A 14,122-nucleotide genomic window follows, 5' to 3' on the forward strand; every position below is an offset into this window, starting at 1 on the left:
TATAATAACCAAGATAAAATGTTCTTATCTTCTTCATGAAGAAAAAAAAGCAAAAAAAAAAAATGTTCTGATATGAAGGTGTGCTGGTTTTCACATATTTCCACAAATCCTTTGATATACCTCCCCTCAAGAAGTGGAGCTTAGTTCCCCTTCCCTTGGGTATGGGCTGGATTTAGTAATTCTCTTCTAACAAATAGAAAAAGTGAAGTGACAGTCACTTCTGAGACTAAGTCATAAAAATGCATTTTGTCTCCCTTCTTTCTGATCACTTGCTCTGAAGAAAGTTAGGTGCCATATGTGGTGGCGGGCGCCTGTAGTCCCAGCTACTCGGGAGGCTGAGGCAGGAGAATGGCGTGAACCCCGGAGGCGGAGCTTGCAGTGAGCCAAGATCGCGCCACTGGACTCCAGCCTGGAGGACAGAGTGAGACTCCATCTCAAAAAAAAAAAAGAAGAAAAAAAAGAAAGAAAGTTAGGTGCCATATAAGAATACTCAAACAGCTTATGGAGAGGCCCATATGGTGAGAAACTGGGGTGTCTTGTCAATACCCACAGAGAAACTGGGGCCACCAGATATCCTGGAAATGGCTCCTTCAGCCCCCACCCAATCTCCAACCATTATATGGCTACAGCCCCTGCTGACATCCTGTCTGCAACCATGTGAGAGATTCTGAGCCAGAATTATCGAGATAAGTTGCTTCTGAATTAACAGAAACAGTAAAATAATAAATATTTGCTGTTATAAGCCTGTATATTTTAGGGTAATTTGTTATACAGCAATAGCTAATTAACACAAGGTTGCAAGATAAAATTAAGGAAGCCTTCCAAAGAATAAATAATAATAATGATGATGAAGATAAATAAAATTAAGCCAGACATGGTGGCTCACGCCTGTAATCCCAGCACTTTGGGAGGCCAAAGTGGGCAGATTGCTTGAGTTTAGGAGTTCAAGATCATCCTGGGCAACATAGGGAGACTCCGTTTGTACTAAAAAATACAAAAATTAGCCAGACATGGTAGCCTGCACCTGTAGTCCCAGCTACTCAGGGAGGCTGAGCTGGGAGCATCGCTTGAGCCTGGGAGGTTGAGGCTGCAATGAGCCATGATCGTTCCACTGCACTCCATCCTGGGTGACAGAGCAGGACCCTGTCTCGAAAATAGTAATTAATAATAATGATAATAATATCAAGATTAATGTTAGAAGATCAATTTGGGAGACTTTATAGCTGACAAATGGTAGTTTGAAAAAGAATAAAGGAAGCAATAAATTAAAAATTAAGGGTGGGCACGGTGGCTCACGCCTGTAATCCCAGCACTTTGGGAGGCCGAGGTGGGTGGATCACCTGAGGTAGGGAGTTCGAGACCAGCCTGGCCAACATGGAGAAACCCTGTCTCTACTAAAAATACAAATATCAGCCGGACATGGTTGCAGGCGCCTGTAATCCCAGCTACGTGGGGGACTGAGTAACGAGAATCGCTTGAACCCAGGAGGCGGACATTGTTGTGAGCTGAGATCGCGCCACTGCACTCCTGCCTGGGTGATAAGAGTGAGACTCCATCTCAAAAAAAAAAAAAAAATTAAAAATTAAAATAAAATTTCTCAGAAATGGAAAGCATAAATTTCCAGAATGAAAGAGCTCATGGAGTGTTCATAACAATGAATGAAAAAAGACTTACAATAAATTCCATCATTTTGAAATTTCAGAATACTACGGAACAAAAAGAAAATCAAAAGTTTTCAGAGACCGGGCGAAGTGGCTCACGCCTGTAATCCTAGCACTTTGGGAGACTGAGGCAAGCAGATTGCTTGATTGCAGGAGTTTGAGACCAGCCTGGGCAACATGGCAAGACCCCATCTCTAGAAAAAATACAAAAAATTAGCCAGGCATGGTGGTGTGTGCCTGCAGTTCCAGCCACTAAGGAGGCTGAGGTGGGAGGATCGCTTGAGCCCAGGAGGCAGAGGTTGCAGTGAGCCAAGATTGTGCCACTGCACTCCAGCATGGGCAACAGAGCAAGACCCTATCTCAGAAAAAAAAAGCTTCCAGAAAGAAATGAATTAGTTACATACAAAGGAATGTAACTGGAAGCTAGAGGACAATAAAAACATAGCTTCAAAATTTTCAGAGAATGATTTTCAACCTAGAATTCCCTATCTGGAAAAACTGTCAATCAAGTGTGAGGGTATAGAATAAGGCCATTCTGGACTCATAAACATACCTCCTATGCATTCTTATAAAGCTTCTTGGCATATTGCAGGAACAGGAGGGAGTAAGCCAAGAAAAAAAAAAAAAAAAACATGCGATCCAGGAAACAGGGAATACTACCTTGGAGAGAGGCAAAAGCAAGTCCCAGGACAATAATTATGCAACAGGCTTTGAGAATGAACAGTCTAGACTACAGTAGGATAGGCAGTTTGGGAAAAAATGGAACTGACAGATTGCTGTGTTTTGAGTGACTGAAAAAATATCATTGGGCTTTTGGCAGAGCTGTTGAAGTATTGGGGAAAGAAGTAACAATCAGTACATATAGAACCAACAAATGAAAACATGATGTCAATTCTTTTTTTTTTTTTTTTTTTTTTTGAGACAGAGTCTCACTCTGTTGCCCAGGCTAGAGTGCAGTGGTGGGCAATCTCAGCTCAATGCAACCTCTGTCTCCCGGGCTTAAGCAATCCTCCCACCTCAGCCTCCAGAGTAGCTGGGACTACAGCCATGCATCACCACGCCTGGCTAATTTTCGTGTGTTTTTTTGGGGAGTAGAGACGAGGTTTTCCCATGTTGTTCATCCTGGTCTCTAATTCCTGGGCTCAAGGAATTCACTCACTTCGGGCTTCCATAGTCCTGGGATTACAGGCGTGAGCTACCATGCCAGGCCAGGAATTCTTAACTCTAGGGATAAACAAAAAGTCTCTAGGGATAGGAAAAATGAAAGGAAAAGTTACAGTGACATTATTTGGCTTAGCAGTGAAACTTTTTTACATAGTTGTAAGACTACAAGACTACTGATTTAATATCATATTAGTTTTCTATTGCTGCATCACAAATTATAAATTTAGTGACTGAAAACATCTATTTTTTTGTTTTATTTCTTAATTATTATTATTATTATTTTGAGAGGGAGTCTCCCTTTGACAACCAGGCTGGAGTGCAATGGCATGATCTTGGCTCACTACAACCTCCACCTCCCGGGTTCAAGCAATTCTCCTGCCTCAGCCTCCCGAGTAGCTGGGATTACAGGCATGTGTCACCACGCCTGGCTAATTTTTGTATTTTTAGTAGAGACGGGATTTAGCCATGTTGATCAGGCTGGTCTCAGGTGATCCACCCTCCTTGGCCTCCCAAAGTGCTGGGATTACAGGTGTGAGCCACCATGCCCAGCCTTATTGATTTGTATTTATTTATTTATTTTTGAGATGGAGTTTTGCTCTTGTTGCCTAGGCTGGAGTGCAATGGTGCAATATCAGCTCACTGCAACCTCTGCTTCCTGGGTTCAAGTGATTCTCCTGCCTCAGCCTCCTGAGTAGCTGGTATTACAGGCACCTGCCACCTTAGTAGAGAGGGTGTTTCACCATGTTGACCAGGCTGGTCTCAAACTCTTGACCTCAGGTGATCTGCCCACCTCGGCCTCCCAAAGAGTTGGGATTACAGGTGTGAGCCACCACGCCCGGCCTGAAAACAACATCTATTTATAATCTCACAGTTCTGTAGGTCAGAAGGCTGGACTGGCTTGACTGAGTTCTCTGCTTAGAGTATCACAAAGCTGAAATCAAGGTTGGCTGGGCTAGGGTCTTATCTAGAGACTGTAGAGAAGAATCTACTTCCAGGCTCATTCAGGTTGTTGGCAGAATTTAGCTCCTGGTGGTTATAGGGCTGATGCCTTGCTGGCTCTCAGCCAGAGGCCACTCTCAGCTCCTAAAGGCCACTTGCATTTCTTGACATGTGGCCCCCTCCTTCCTCCTCCTCCTCCTCTTCTTTTTTTTTTTTTTTGAGACAGAGTCTTGCTTTTTCGCCCAGGCTGGAGTGCAGTGGCGCTACTCGGCTCACTGCAAGCTCTGCCTCCCAGGTTCATGCCATTCTCCTGCCTCAGCCTCCCGAGTAGCTGGGACTACAGCCGCCCGCCACCGCACCTGGCTAATTTTTTTTGTATTTTTAGTAGAGACGGGGTTTCACCATGTTAGCCAGGATGGTCTTGATCTGCTGACCTCAAGTGATCTGCCCGCCTTGGCCTCCCAAAGTGCTGGGATTACAGGCGTGAGCCACAGCGCCTGGCCAAACTCTCTGCTTTTAAAGAGTTTATGTGATTAGATAAAGCTCATTCAGATACTCTCCCTCATTCCATATAAATTAACAATCACAGAGTGGTATCTCAGTTTTTCAGAGGTTCTACCCACACTCAAAGGGGAGGTGATTACACACAGGCAAGGTTTATTGAGGATAATTCTTAGAATTCTGCCTATCTTGAACCTAAAATTATGATATACCTATACTGGAAAAAGGGTGGGGGATGGAAAGTGTGTGGTATAAGAAAGCTAAATTCTTAGCTGTCGTAATGGGAAGGCAATATATAAAACCCAGAATGAAGCTGGGCACAGTGGCTTGCTCCTGTAATCCCAGAACTTTGGGAGGATGGGGCGGGAGGATTCCTTGAGGCCAGGAGTTGGTAACCAGCCTGGGCAACATAGTGGGATCCCGTCTTTACAAAAAAATTAGCGGGGTGGGGCTCTGCTTAGAATATCACAATACCTGTACTCCTAACTATTCAGGAAACTGAAGTGGGAGGATCACTTAAGCCCAGGAGTTTGAGGCTGCAGTAAGCTATAATAGTGTCATTGCACTCTAGCCTGGGTGACAGAGCAAGACCCTGTCTCTAAACAAACAAAAAACACCCAAAATAGATAAATAAATATATATCACATAGGCTGGGCGGGGGATGGCTCACGTCTGTAATCCCAGCACTTTGGGAGGCCGAGGCGGGAGGATCACTTGAGGCCAGGAGTTCGAGACCAGCCTGGCCAACATGGTGAAACCCTGTCTCTACTAAAAAATATAAAAATTAGACAGGTGTGGTGGCATGTGCCTGTAGTACCAGCTACTCAGGAGGCTGAGGCAGGAGAATCGCTTGAACCTGGGAGGTGGAGGTTGCAGTGAGCGGAGACTGAGTCCCTGCACTCCAGCCTGGCGACAGAGTGAGACACTCCATCTCAAAAAAAAAAAAAAAAGAATCTGCATTTACACATACAGTAGTCCCCTCTTATCCTTGGTATACATTCCAGACATTCCAAGACTCCCAGAGGATACTTGAAACTTCAGATGGTACCAAACTCTATATACACTATATATTTTTTCCAAGCAGTAACAGGTGGATAGTGAATATGCTAGACAAGGGGATGATTCTCTTCCCAAGTGGGATTTTCCCAAGTGCAAAATTTCATCACTCTACTCAGAAGGGCATACAATGTAAAATTTGTAAATTATTTACTTTGGGAATTTTCCATTTAATATTTTTGGATCACAGTCAACCATGAAAAATGGAAACCTTGGAAGACAAAACCATGAATAAGGAGGGACTACTATATTAAGTCAAAGTAAAATTTAAAGTTCATTATGTGAGCTGGGCTTGGTGGCTCACACCTGTAACCCCAGCACTTTGGGAGGCCGAGGTGGGAGGATCACTTGAGGTCAGGAGTTTGAGACCAGCCTGGCCAACATGGTGAAACCTCACCTCTACTAAAAATACAAAAATTAGCCAAGCGGCGTGGCAGGTGCCTGTAATACCAGCTACTCGGGAGGCTGAGGCAGGAGAATTGTTTGTACCCGGGAGGCAGAGGTTGCAGTGAGCCCAGATTGCACCACTGCACTCCAGCCTGGGCAAAAGAGCGAGACTCAGTCTAAAAAAAAAAAAAAAAGATTAAATTGTGGATCAAGAGAAGACATACACTGAACTTTTCTGTTTTGAGATGGAGTTTTGCTCTTGTTGCCCAGGCTGGAGTGCAATGGCACGGTCTCGGCTCACCACAACCTCAGCCTCCCAGGTTCAAGCCATTCTCATGCCTCAGCCTCCTGAGTAGCTTTGGCCTCCCAAAGTGCTGGGATTACAGGAGTGAGCCACCGCTCCCAGCCACAATTTAATCTTTTAAAAAATTAACTCACAAACGATTAGACTGTGATGAGTCTACTGTAATTACATTCAACTTTCTTTTTTTTTTTTCAGATGGAGTTTTGCTCTTGTTGCCCAGGCTGGAGTGCAATGGTACAAGCTAGGCTCATTGCAACCTCCACCTCCCGGGTTCAAGCGATTCTCCTGCCTCAGCCTCCCGAATAGCTGAGATTACAGGCGTCCGTCACCACACCCAGCTAATTTTTGTATTTTTAGTAGAGACGGGGTTTCACCATGTTGGCCAGGCTGGTCTCAAACTCCTGACCTCAGGAGATCTGCCCGCCTCGGCCTCCCAAAGTGCTGGGGTTACAGGTATGAGCCACCGTGCCAGGCCTCAACTTTCATCATATAGTATTTGTTAATTGATTCAAGCTTGCTAGCTTGATGCCTAGTAGCAAGATTATGCCAGGGGTGTGTAGTTGGTAGGAATTTGTAGGTGCTGATTAGGTGAGCCAGACCCCAGCAACAAATTGGTCACATTTAGTTCAAGATATCTCTCAGAAGGATGGGATTAGTGGTAACTGGTTGCTATGTCAAATGGTGATTTCACTAAATTCTTGTCCCAGAAGGAAAATTCCTATTTTCTTTGGAAGAATATGTTTGAACTCCTATATTGAGTTTTCAACAATAACCCCAATGGGGTTTGAGGGGCTTTTATGTTTTTTTTTTTTTTTGAGACAATCTTACTCTATCGCCCAGGCTGGAGTGCAGTGGCGCAATCTCAGCTCGTTGCAACCTCCACCTCCCAGGTTCAAGAGATTCTCGTGCCTCAGCCTCCAGAGTAGCTAGGATTACAGGTGTGTGCCACCACCCCTGGCTAATTTTTGTATTTTTAGTAGAGACGCGGTTTTGCCATATTGGCAAGGCTGGTCTTGAATTCCTGGTCTCTAGTGATCTGCCCGCATCAGCCTCCCAAATTGGTGGGATTACAGTTGTGAGCCATTGTGCCTGGCCAAAGTTTGAGTTTTAAACACAGGAAACAAATCAAACTATTGTTTTGGTATTTGCATATAGTAGTTGGACTATATGATTCTCTGACGTGCATGCAGATGTGTGTGTATGTAAGAGAGAGAGGGAGAGAGATGAGGGGTCAGAAAGAACCCATCCAGTTACTCTTTCTCTTGCAGAACACTGTTCTGAAGTTGTAGAATGTTGTTAACTCTCAGGAAGTTACCCAGGGGTTATGGGAGGAGGCTGCAAGGTTTTGACTCTATACAGTAGTTAAGTCAACAATTCTGGCCATTAGCAAAGTTACCATTTAGCGCCAGTGAATGGTGAGCTCCTAAGAACCACTTGCTGGGGAGAAGTGAATAATTCTTTTTTTTTTTTTGAGATGGAGTCTCGCTCTGTCGCCCAGGCTGGAGGGCAGTGGCGCAATCTCGGCTCACTGCAAGCTCCGCCTCCCGGGTTCACGCCATTCTCCTGCCTCAGCCTCCCCAGCAGCTGGGACTACAGGCACACGCTGCCACACCTGGCTAATTTTTGTATTTTTAATAGAGACGGGGTTTCTCTGTGTTAGCCAGGATGGTATCGATCTCCTGACCTCATGATCCGCCCACCTTGGCCTTCCAAAGTGCTGGGATTACAGGCATGAGCCACCGCGCCCGGCCGTGAGTAATTCTTTATGAAAGCCCAACTGACATTTGAATTCAGGGTTTGGGGGTTAACAGATTCACCTAGAAAGGCTGACCATCAATCATTTGTACAGTGGCCTGCTTACAGGAAAAAGACCTGCATCATTTGTCCTCATAAATAATGTGTTTAAGAGCACAGACAGATAAGTTAGACAATTTGGAATCAAATTCTGGCTCTATTGCTGTGGTCTTGCATAAGTAAGTTAACCTCTTTGAACCTCAGTTTTCTTTTCTTTTTTTGGGGGGCAGGGACAGAGTTTTGCTTTTGTCACCCAGGCTGGAGTGCAATGGTGCGATCACGCTTCACTGCAACCTCTGCCTCCTGGGTTCAAGCAATTCTCCTGCCTCGGCCTCCTGAGTAACTGGGATTACAGGCATGTGCCACCATGCCTGGCTAATTTTTGTATTTTTAGTAGAGGTGGAGTTTCACCACGTTGGCCAGGCTGGTCTCGAACTCCTGACCTCAGGTGATCCACCCGCCTCGGCCTCCCAAAGCGCTGGGATTACAGGTGTGAGCCACCATGCCCGGCCTGAGCCTCAGTTTTCTTACTGATAAAAAGGGAACAGTAATACCTACTTCACAGGAATGTTAGAGTATTAAATGAAATTAAGCATGTAGCGTGCTTAGTACAGTGCCTGGTATACTGCATAATAAGTAGTTGTTTATTATAAAGTGCTTGAGCCAACAAAAGTATGGATTAATTAGAAACTGGCAAGTTGAAATCCTTTGTCCATATTTTGCGAGAGTAACTGGAGGGTATAAAATTGGGGTGGAGGGGAAGCAAGCAGGGAGTAGGGGTGTCATATTTGATGTTCAATCTTCCCTCTAACCTTACGTTCCACAGGTTTGGCCAAACCTCCTGCCTCTGATTTTCTGTCACCAGAATGAGAAAACTTAGATAGTAGATGATATCGGGATACTTCTCTGTCATCCCACAGAGGGCTCTGATTTTTATAAAGTAAAATCTTCCACTTTGTCTAGCCTATAAAGAAATGATGCCCAGGCCTCTTTGGATCAGTATCAAGTCTTGTTCAACAGTGCTTAAGTAGCTAACTGGGTAGGACAACTGGTCGGCTGTACACTCAGTTTCTTCATGGTGAGAGAATTCTATCTAGTAGGGGTAGGTAGGATTGGAGCAGCCAGGAGAGGCTTAATCTTGGCCTGGAAAAAGGGAAATTTGTAGGTTTCTCAAAGAGTTTGTTTTTCTGAAAGAGGGTAGAGAAGAGCTCCTCTTTATTTGGAGATAAAAACAGTCCCATGGCATAATGCTGGGACCCAGTTGGGGTTGGGAGGGGAAGGGCTTGTATAAGGATATTAAGGAGTCTCTAAGGTCCATCAGGGGTACCCTTTGTACAAATCTTGCCTGGAAGCTGGATAGTAAAACAGAACTTCTTTGATGGAATTGCAGAGGACAGAGAATGACCAATGGAGGCCTGTGTAAGATTGTTCTTTACAATCTTTTTTTTTTTTTTTTTTTTTAGACGGAGTCTTGCTCTGTTGCCAGGCTGAAGTGCAGTGGCGCGATCTCGGCTCACTGCAACCTCTGCCTCCCCGGTTCAAGCGATTCTCCTGCCTCAGCCTCCTGGGTCACTGGGATTACAGGCATGCACCGCCATGCCCAGCAAATTTTTTTTGTATTTTTTTTTTTTTTTTTGAGATGGAGTCTCACTCTGTTGCCTAGGCTGGAGTGCAGTGGCTCAATCTCAGCTCACTGCAACCTCCACTTCCTAGGTTCAAGCAATTCTCCTGCCTCAGCCTCCTAAGTAGCTGGGGTTACAGGCACACACCACCACGCCTGGCTATTTTTTGTATTTTTAGTAGAGACGGGGTTTCACTATGTTGGTCAGGCTGGTCTCGAACTCCTGACCTCGTGATCTGCCCACCTCGGCCTCCCAAAGTGCTGGGATTACAGGCGTGAGCCACCGCGCCTGGCTCTTTTTTTGTATTTTTAGTAGAGATGGGGTTTCACCATGTTGGCCAGGATGGTCTTGATCTCTTGACTTCATGATCTGCCCGCCTCAGTCTCTCAAAGTGCTGGGATTACAGGCGTGAGCCGCTGTGCCCGGCAACAATTCATCTTTTAAGATGTAAATCAATTGTCATATCTCCTGTAAAGCCTCCCCTAGCTTCCTGTTTTACAGTTATTCAAACTTATTTATTCATCCATTCACCCTACAAATATTTATGCAACCTCTATTATGTGTGAGGCATGGCTAGGCATTTTGAATCTAATGTAGATCTGCTCACTGCCTACTAAAAATTCAATGGCTGTCTATAAAGTTAAAATGCTTAGCATGGCTAACAGCATCCTCAATTATCTGGCCCCTTCCTAGTTTTCAACGTCTGCCTCCCAGCACCTCTCCACTTTACCCTTTATCTGTACCCACGAACTTGGAATTCACTTAATATGGTTCTCTCTTAGGTCTCTGTTCCTTTGTCATATCCCCTTCTTTTTTTTTTTTTTTTTTGAGACAGAGTCTCGCTCTGTCGCCCAGGCTGGAGTGCAGTGGCTTGATTTCAGCTCACTGCAAGCTCCGCCTCCCGGGTTCACACCATTCTCCTGCCTCAGCCTCCCAAGTAGCTGGGACTACAGGCGCCCGCCATCACGCTCGGCTAATTGTTTGTATTTTTAGTAGAGACGGGGTTTCACCGTGTTAGCCAGGATGGTCTTGATCTCCTGACCTCGTGATCTGCCCGCCTCGGCCTCCCAAAGTGTTGGGATTACAGGCGTGAGCCACCGCACCCGGCCATCCCCTTCTTTTTAGTGAACTCCAATCATCCTTTAACACCCAGTTCTGGAAGCATTTCCTGTGTGAAGTCTTCTCTGAAGGATTCCCCCATCCTCCACTCCCCCGTTCTTATTCCAAATCCAATAGTATCAGGTACTTCCTTCTTAGTGGCTCTAGAACATTCCATATTTAATGTAATCATACAATATATTGCAATTTTTGTTTGCACACTTATCTTTCTCATCAGATAGTCACTTTATAGCAGAGGTCTTAACCCTAGTCACCAACATAATGCCAGGCACATAAAGCCTGGTGCTTAACAAATGTTGGTTAAATGAGCAAACGAATGACTAAGAATACACTTATTTGGTTGAACAAATTGTGTGTCTTTTTTTTTTTGAGATGGTTTCGCTCTGTCGCCCAGGCTGGAGTACAGTGGTGTGATCATGGCTCACTTCATCCTTGACCTCCTGGGCTCAAGTGATTCTCCCACTTCAGCCTCCCAAGTAGCTAGGACCACAGGCATGCACCACCACACCCAGCTAATTTGTGTAACTTTTCATAGAGATGTGGTCTTACTATGTTGCCCAGGCTGGTCTTGAACTCCTGGACTCAAGCAATCCTCCTGCCTTAGCCTCCCAAAGTGCTGGAATTGCATGTGAGCTACTGCACCTGGCCCAAATTGTGTGTCTTAATAAGGATATTAAATGACAGGAGAGCAAAGCTGAAAGGATATTGTCCCTATTCCACAATTTTAACTAGTGTAACTGTTGGCCTTGGAGGATAAATCTCTAACCCCAGGTAGGAAAATAAATATTTAGGAAGTGGCTATGAAGCATCTAGGTAAAGAAGTGGCCCTTCTAACCCTCTACCCTATATTCCCCTTACTTGTTTCTTCAGTTGTGTTCCTTTTCTTGTTCTGAAAGGAATTTTGATATCCCAATAGATACAAGTTGAAGAAGGCCATCTCAGATCCTCCCTGGCCTCTTCTGGAACGTCCAGGTTGGGGCACTGGACTCTGTGCCTGGTAACCATGGTAATGTCCTAAGAATTACCACAACTGACACTCCCTTTGTCTAATGAGGCACAGGATTTATAGGTTCACAGTGGAGCTGGAGTGGGAGTGGGCTAAATAACTTCAGGAAAATGGAGGAATCAATTGTCAGTACACCTTTTCTTGACCTAGTCTTCCAGTGTAAGCTTCAGAAGGCAGTGAGTAGAAAGAGCACTGACCTGGGCTCATATCTTAGTTATGCCATATTCTAGGTGTCTGACTTTGAATAGATTAACTAAGCCTCCATTTTCAATTTTAAATTAAAAAAATGACAATGACAATATCTGACAGTTATGAGAATCAAATGAGATAATATATGCATATTTCCTTAGAACGGTGTTCAACACATAATGGAAACTTAATTTTTTTTTTTTTTAAGAGTCTCCCTCTGTTGCCCAGGCTGGAGCGCAATGGCGCCTTCTCGGCTCACTGCAACCTCTGCCTCCAGGTTTCAAGAGATCCTCATGCCTCAGCCTTCCGAGTAGCTGGGATTACAGGGGCGCGCCACCACACCTGGCTAATTTTTGTATTTTTGGTAGAGACAGGGTTGACCAGCCTGGTCTTGAACTGCTGACCTCAAGTGATCTGCCCTCCTCGGCCTCCCAAAGTGCTGGGATTACAGGTGTGAGCCACCACGCCCCACCAGTATTTAAATGTTAATAGTTATCCAGCCTTATATTCAGGAAAAAAAAGAAATCTGAATAGGATACTTTCAATGAGTCTTTGTTTCAGCAGTGGTGTGCCAATCCATAGTGACTTTTGAAAGCTTGTTAAATTTTCATTAATTTTGTGAATTGGTTGTTAAACAAGGCATTATTAAAAATCAAATTAACTAAACTTACAATTGAATGTTATATTAAAAATAAAGGTAGTACATTGGGTGTGGTGTCTCACACCTGTAATCCCACCACTTTGGGAGGCCGAGACAGATGGATCTCTTGAGCTCACAAGTTTGAAATCAGGCTGGGCACCATGGTGAAACCCTGTCTCTACAAAAAAATAAAACCCACAGAAATTAGTTGGATGTGGTACATGACTGTAGTCTCAGCTACTTGGGAGGCTGAGGTGGGAAGATGGCTTGAGCCTGTGTGGTGGAGGTTGCAGTGAGCTGAGATTGTGCCATTGCACTCCAGACTGGCAATAGAGCCAGATCTTGTCATAAAATAAAATAAAAGTAGTAAATACTAACAACTCATCTCTTCCTGATTATTTTACTCTTATCTATGCTCATGAGTTTATTTACTTCCATTGCATCTGGATATGCCACTCTTTTTTCATTCGTTTTTCTCTTTGTTTTTCTGTTTGGGAAGTTTCCTATTGACATATTTTCAATCTCACTGATTTTTTTCCTTTGTCATGCCCAGTCTACTGATGAGCCCACCAAAGGCATTCTGCATTTCTGTTACAGTGTTTTTTATTTCTAGCATTTCCTTTTGATTCTTTAGAGTTTTCATCTCTTTGCTTACGTTACCCTTTGTTCTTGAATGTTGTCCTCTTTTTCCATTAGTGTCCTTAACATGTTAATAGTTATTTTAAAATCTCAGTCTGATAATTCCAAAATTTCTGCCATATGTGAGTCTGGTTCTGATGCTTGATTTGTCTTTTTTGAGATGGAGTCTCACTCTGTCGCCCAGGCTGGAGTGCAGGGGCACGTTCTCAGCTCACTGCAACCTCCGCCTCCTGGGTTCAAGCAATTCTTCTGCCTCAGCCCCCTGAGTAGCTGGGATTACAGGTGTCTGCCACCTTGCCTAACTAATTTTTGTATTTTTAGTAGAGATGGGGTTTTGCCATGTTGGCCAGGCTGGTCTCGAACTCCTGACCTCAGGTGATCCACCCACCTCAGCCTCCCAAAATGCTGGGATTGCAGGCGTGAGCCATTGCTCCTGGCCTTGCTTTGTCTTTCTAGATTTTATATATATATATATATATACACACACACATAATATATATATATACACATATTATATATTATGTATATATAGTTTGTTTACATTTTAGCATGCCATATAATTGTTTTAAGTTGGACATTATGTATTGGGTAAGGGTCAGGTTTTGAGTTTATATGGCTAGGAATTAGGTTGTGTTTACTGTTTGCTATAGCTGTAAGTGTTAGATGCTAAAATTTCCTCTGGTGTCCTTGTTTTTGCCTCCCTTGCTCTTTGACTTTCCTTAGAGACTCTTCCTGAAATAGGGTCTGGGCCTTGCAGTTTTTTTCAGTTGTAATCCCATTATTATACAGGAGCCCTATTAAGGTGGATGGGGGGAAAGGATTCCATAATTCTATTATTAGGTCTGTCTTTTATTGCACGTGTATCCCTGGGCTGTAACCTTCACAACTGTATCATTTTTTCCCTCTCTCACATGAAACAGGAAGACAAGAGGAGGCTTCTGTTGGGTATATCCTTTCTCCCACATTGGTTAGGCTGTGTTCAACAGTTTCCCTTGAAGGCAGGCCTTTGTTAAGGAGCACAGAATGCTCTGGGTGTATTTCAAAATGGCTAACTTCTCTCTCTCCCTGTTGGAAGCAAAACTCACAAAAATGTGGGGGACT

At 44.2% G+C, this 14,122-nt stretch overlaps 2 protein-coding genes across 2 annotated transcripts in view; one reads left to right on the top strand and one right to left on the bottom strand.

Annotated features, from left to right (window-relative positions):
- SPMIP11 (sperm microtubule inner protein 11) overlaps nucleotides 1-11,552 on the bottom strand; it is a 38,319-nt gene extending 26,767 nt beyond the window's left edge. The window contains exon 1 of the mRNA XM_001160160.5: nucleotides 11,406-11,552. Within this exon, the coding sequence (XP_001160160.1) occupies nucleotides 11,406-11,484 (79 nt within the window). The 5' untranslated portion in view covers nucleotides 11,485-11,552. The remainder of the gene's footprint in view (nucleotides 1-11,405) is intronic.
- Nucleotides 11,553-11,636: 84 nt separating this feature from the next.
- Nucleotides 11,637-14,122, top strand: part of CCNT1 (cyclin T1) — a 37,206-nt gene continuing 34,720 nt past the window's right edge. Inside the window, exon 1 of the mRNA XM_063784730.1 lies at nucleotides 11,637-11,729. The gene's annotated coding sequence lies outside the window, so the exon portion shown is untranslated. The remainder of the gene's footprint in view (nucleotides 11,730-14,122) is intronic.

Source organism: Pan troglodytes, chromosome 10 (assembly GCF_028858775.2).
Source record: "Pan troglodytes isolate AG18354 chromosome 10, NHGRI_mPanTro3-v2.0_pri, whole genome shotgun sequence".
Classification (NCBI taxonomy): domain Eukaryota; kingdom Metazoa; phylum Chordata; class Mammalia; order Primates; family Hominidae; genus Pan; species Pan troglodytes.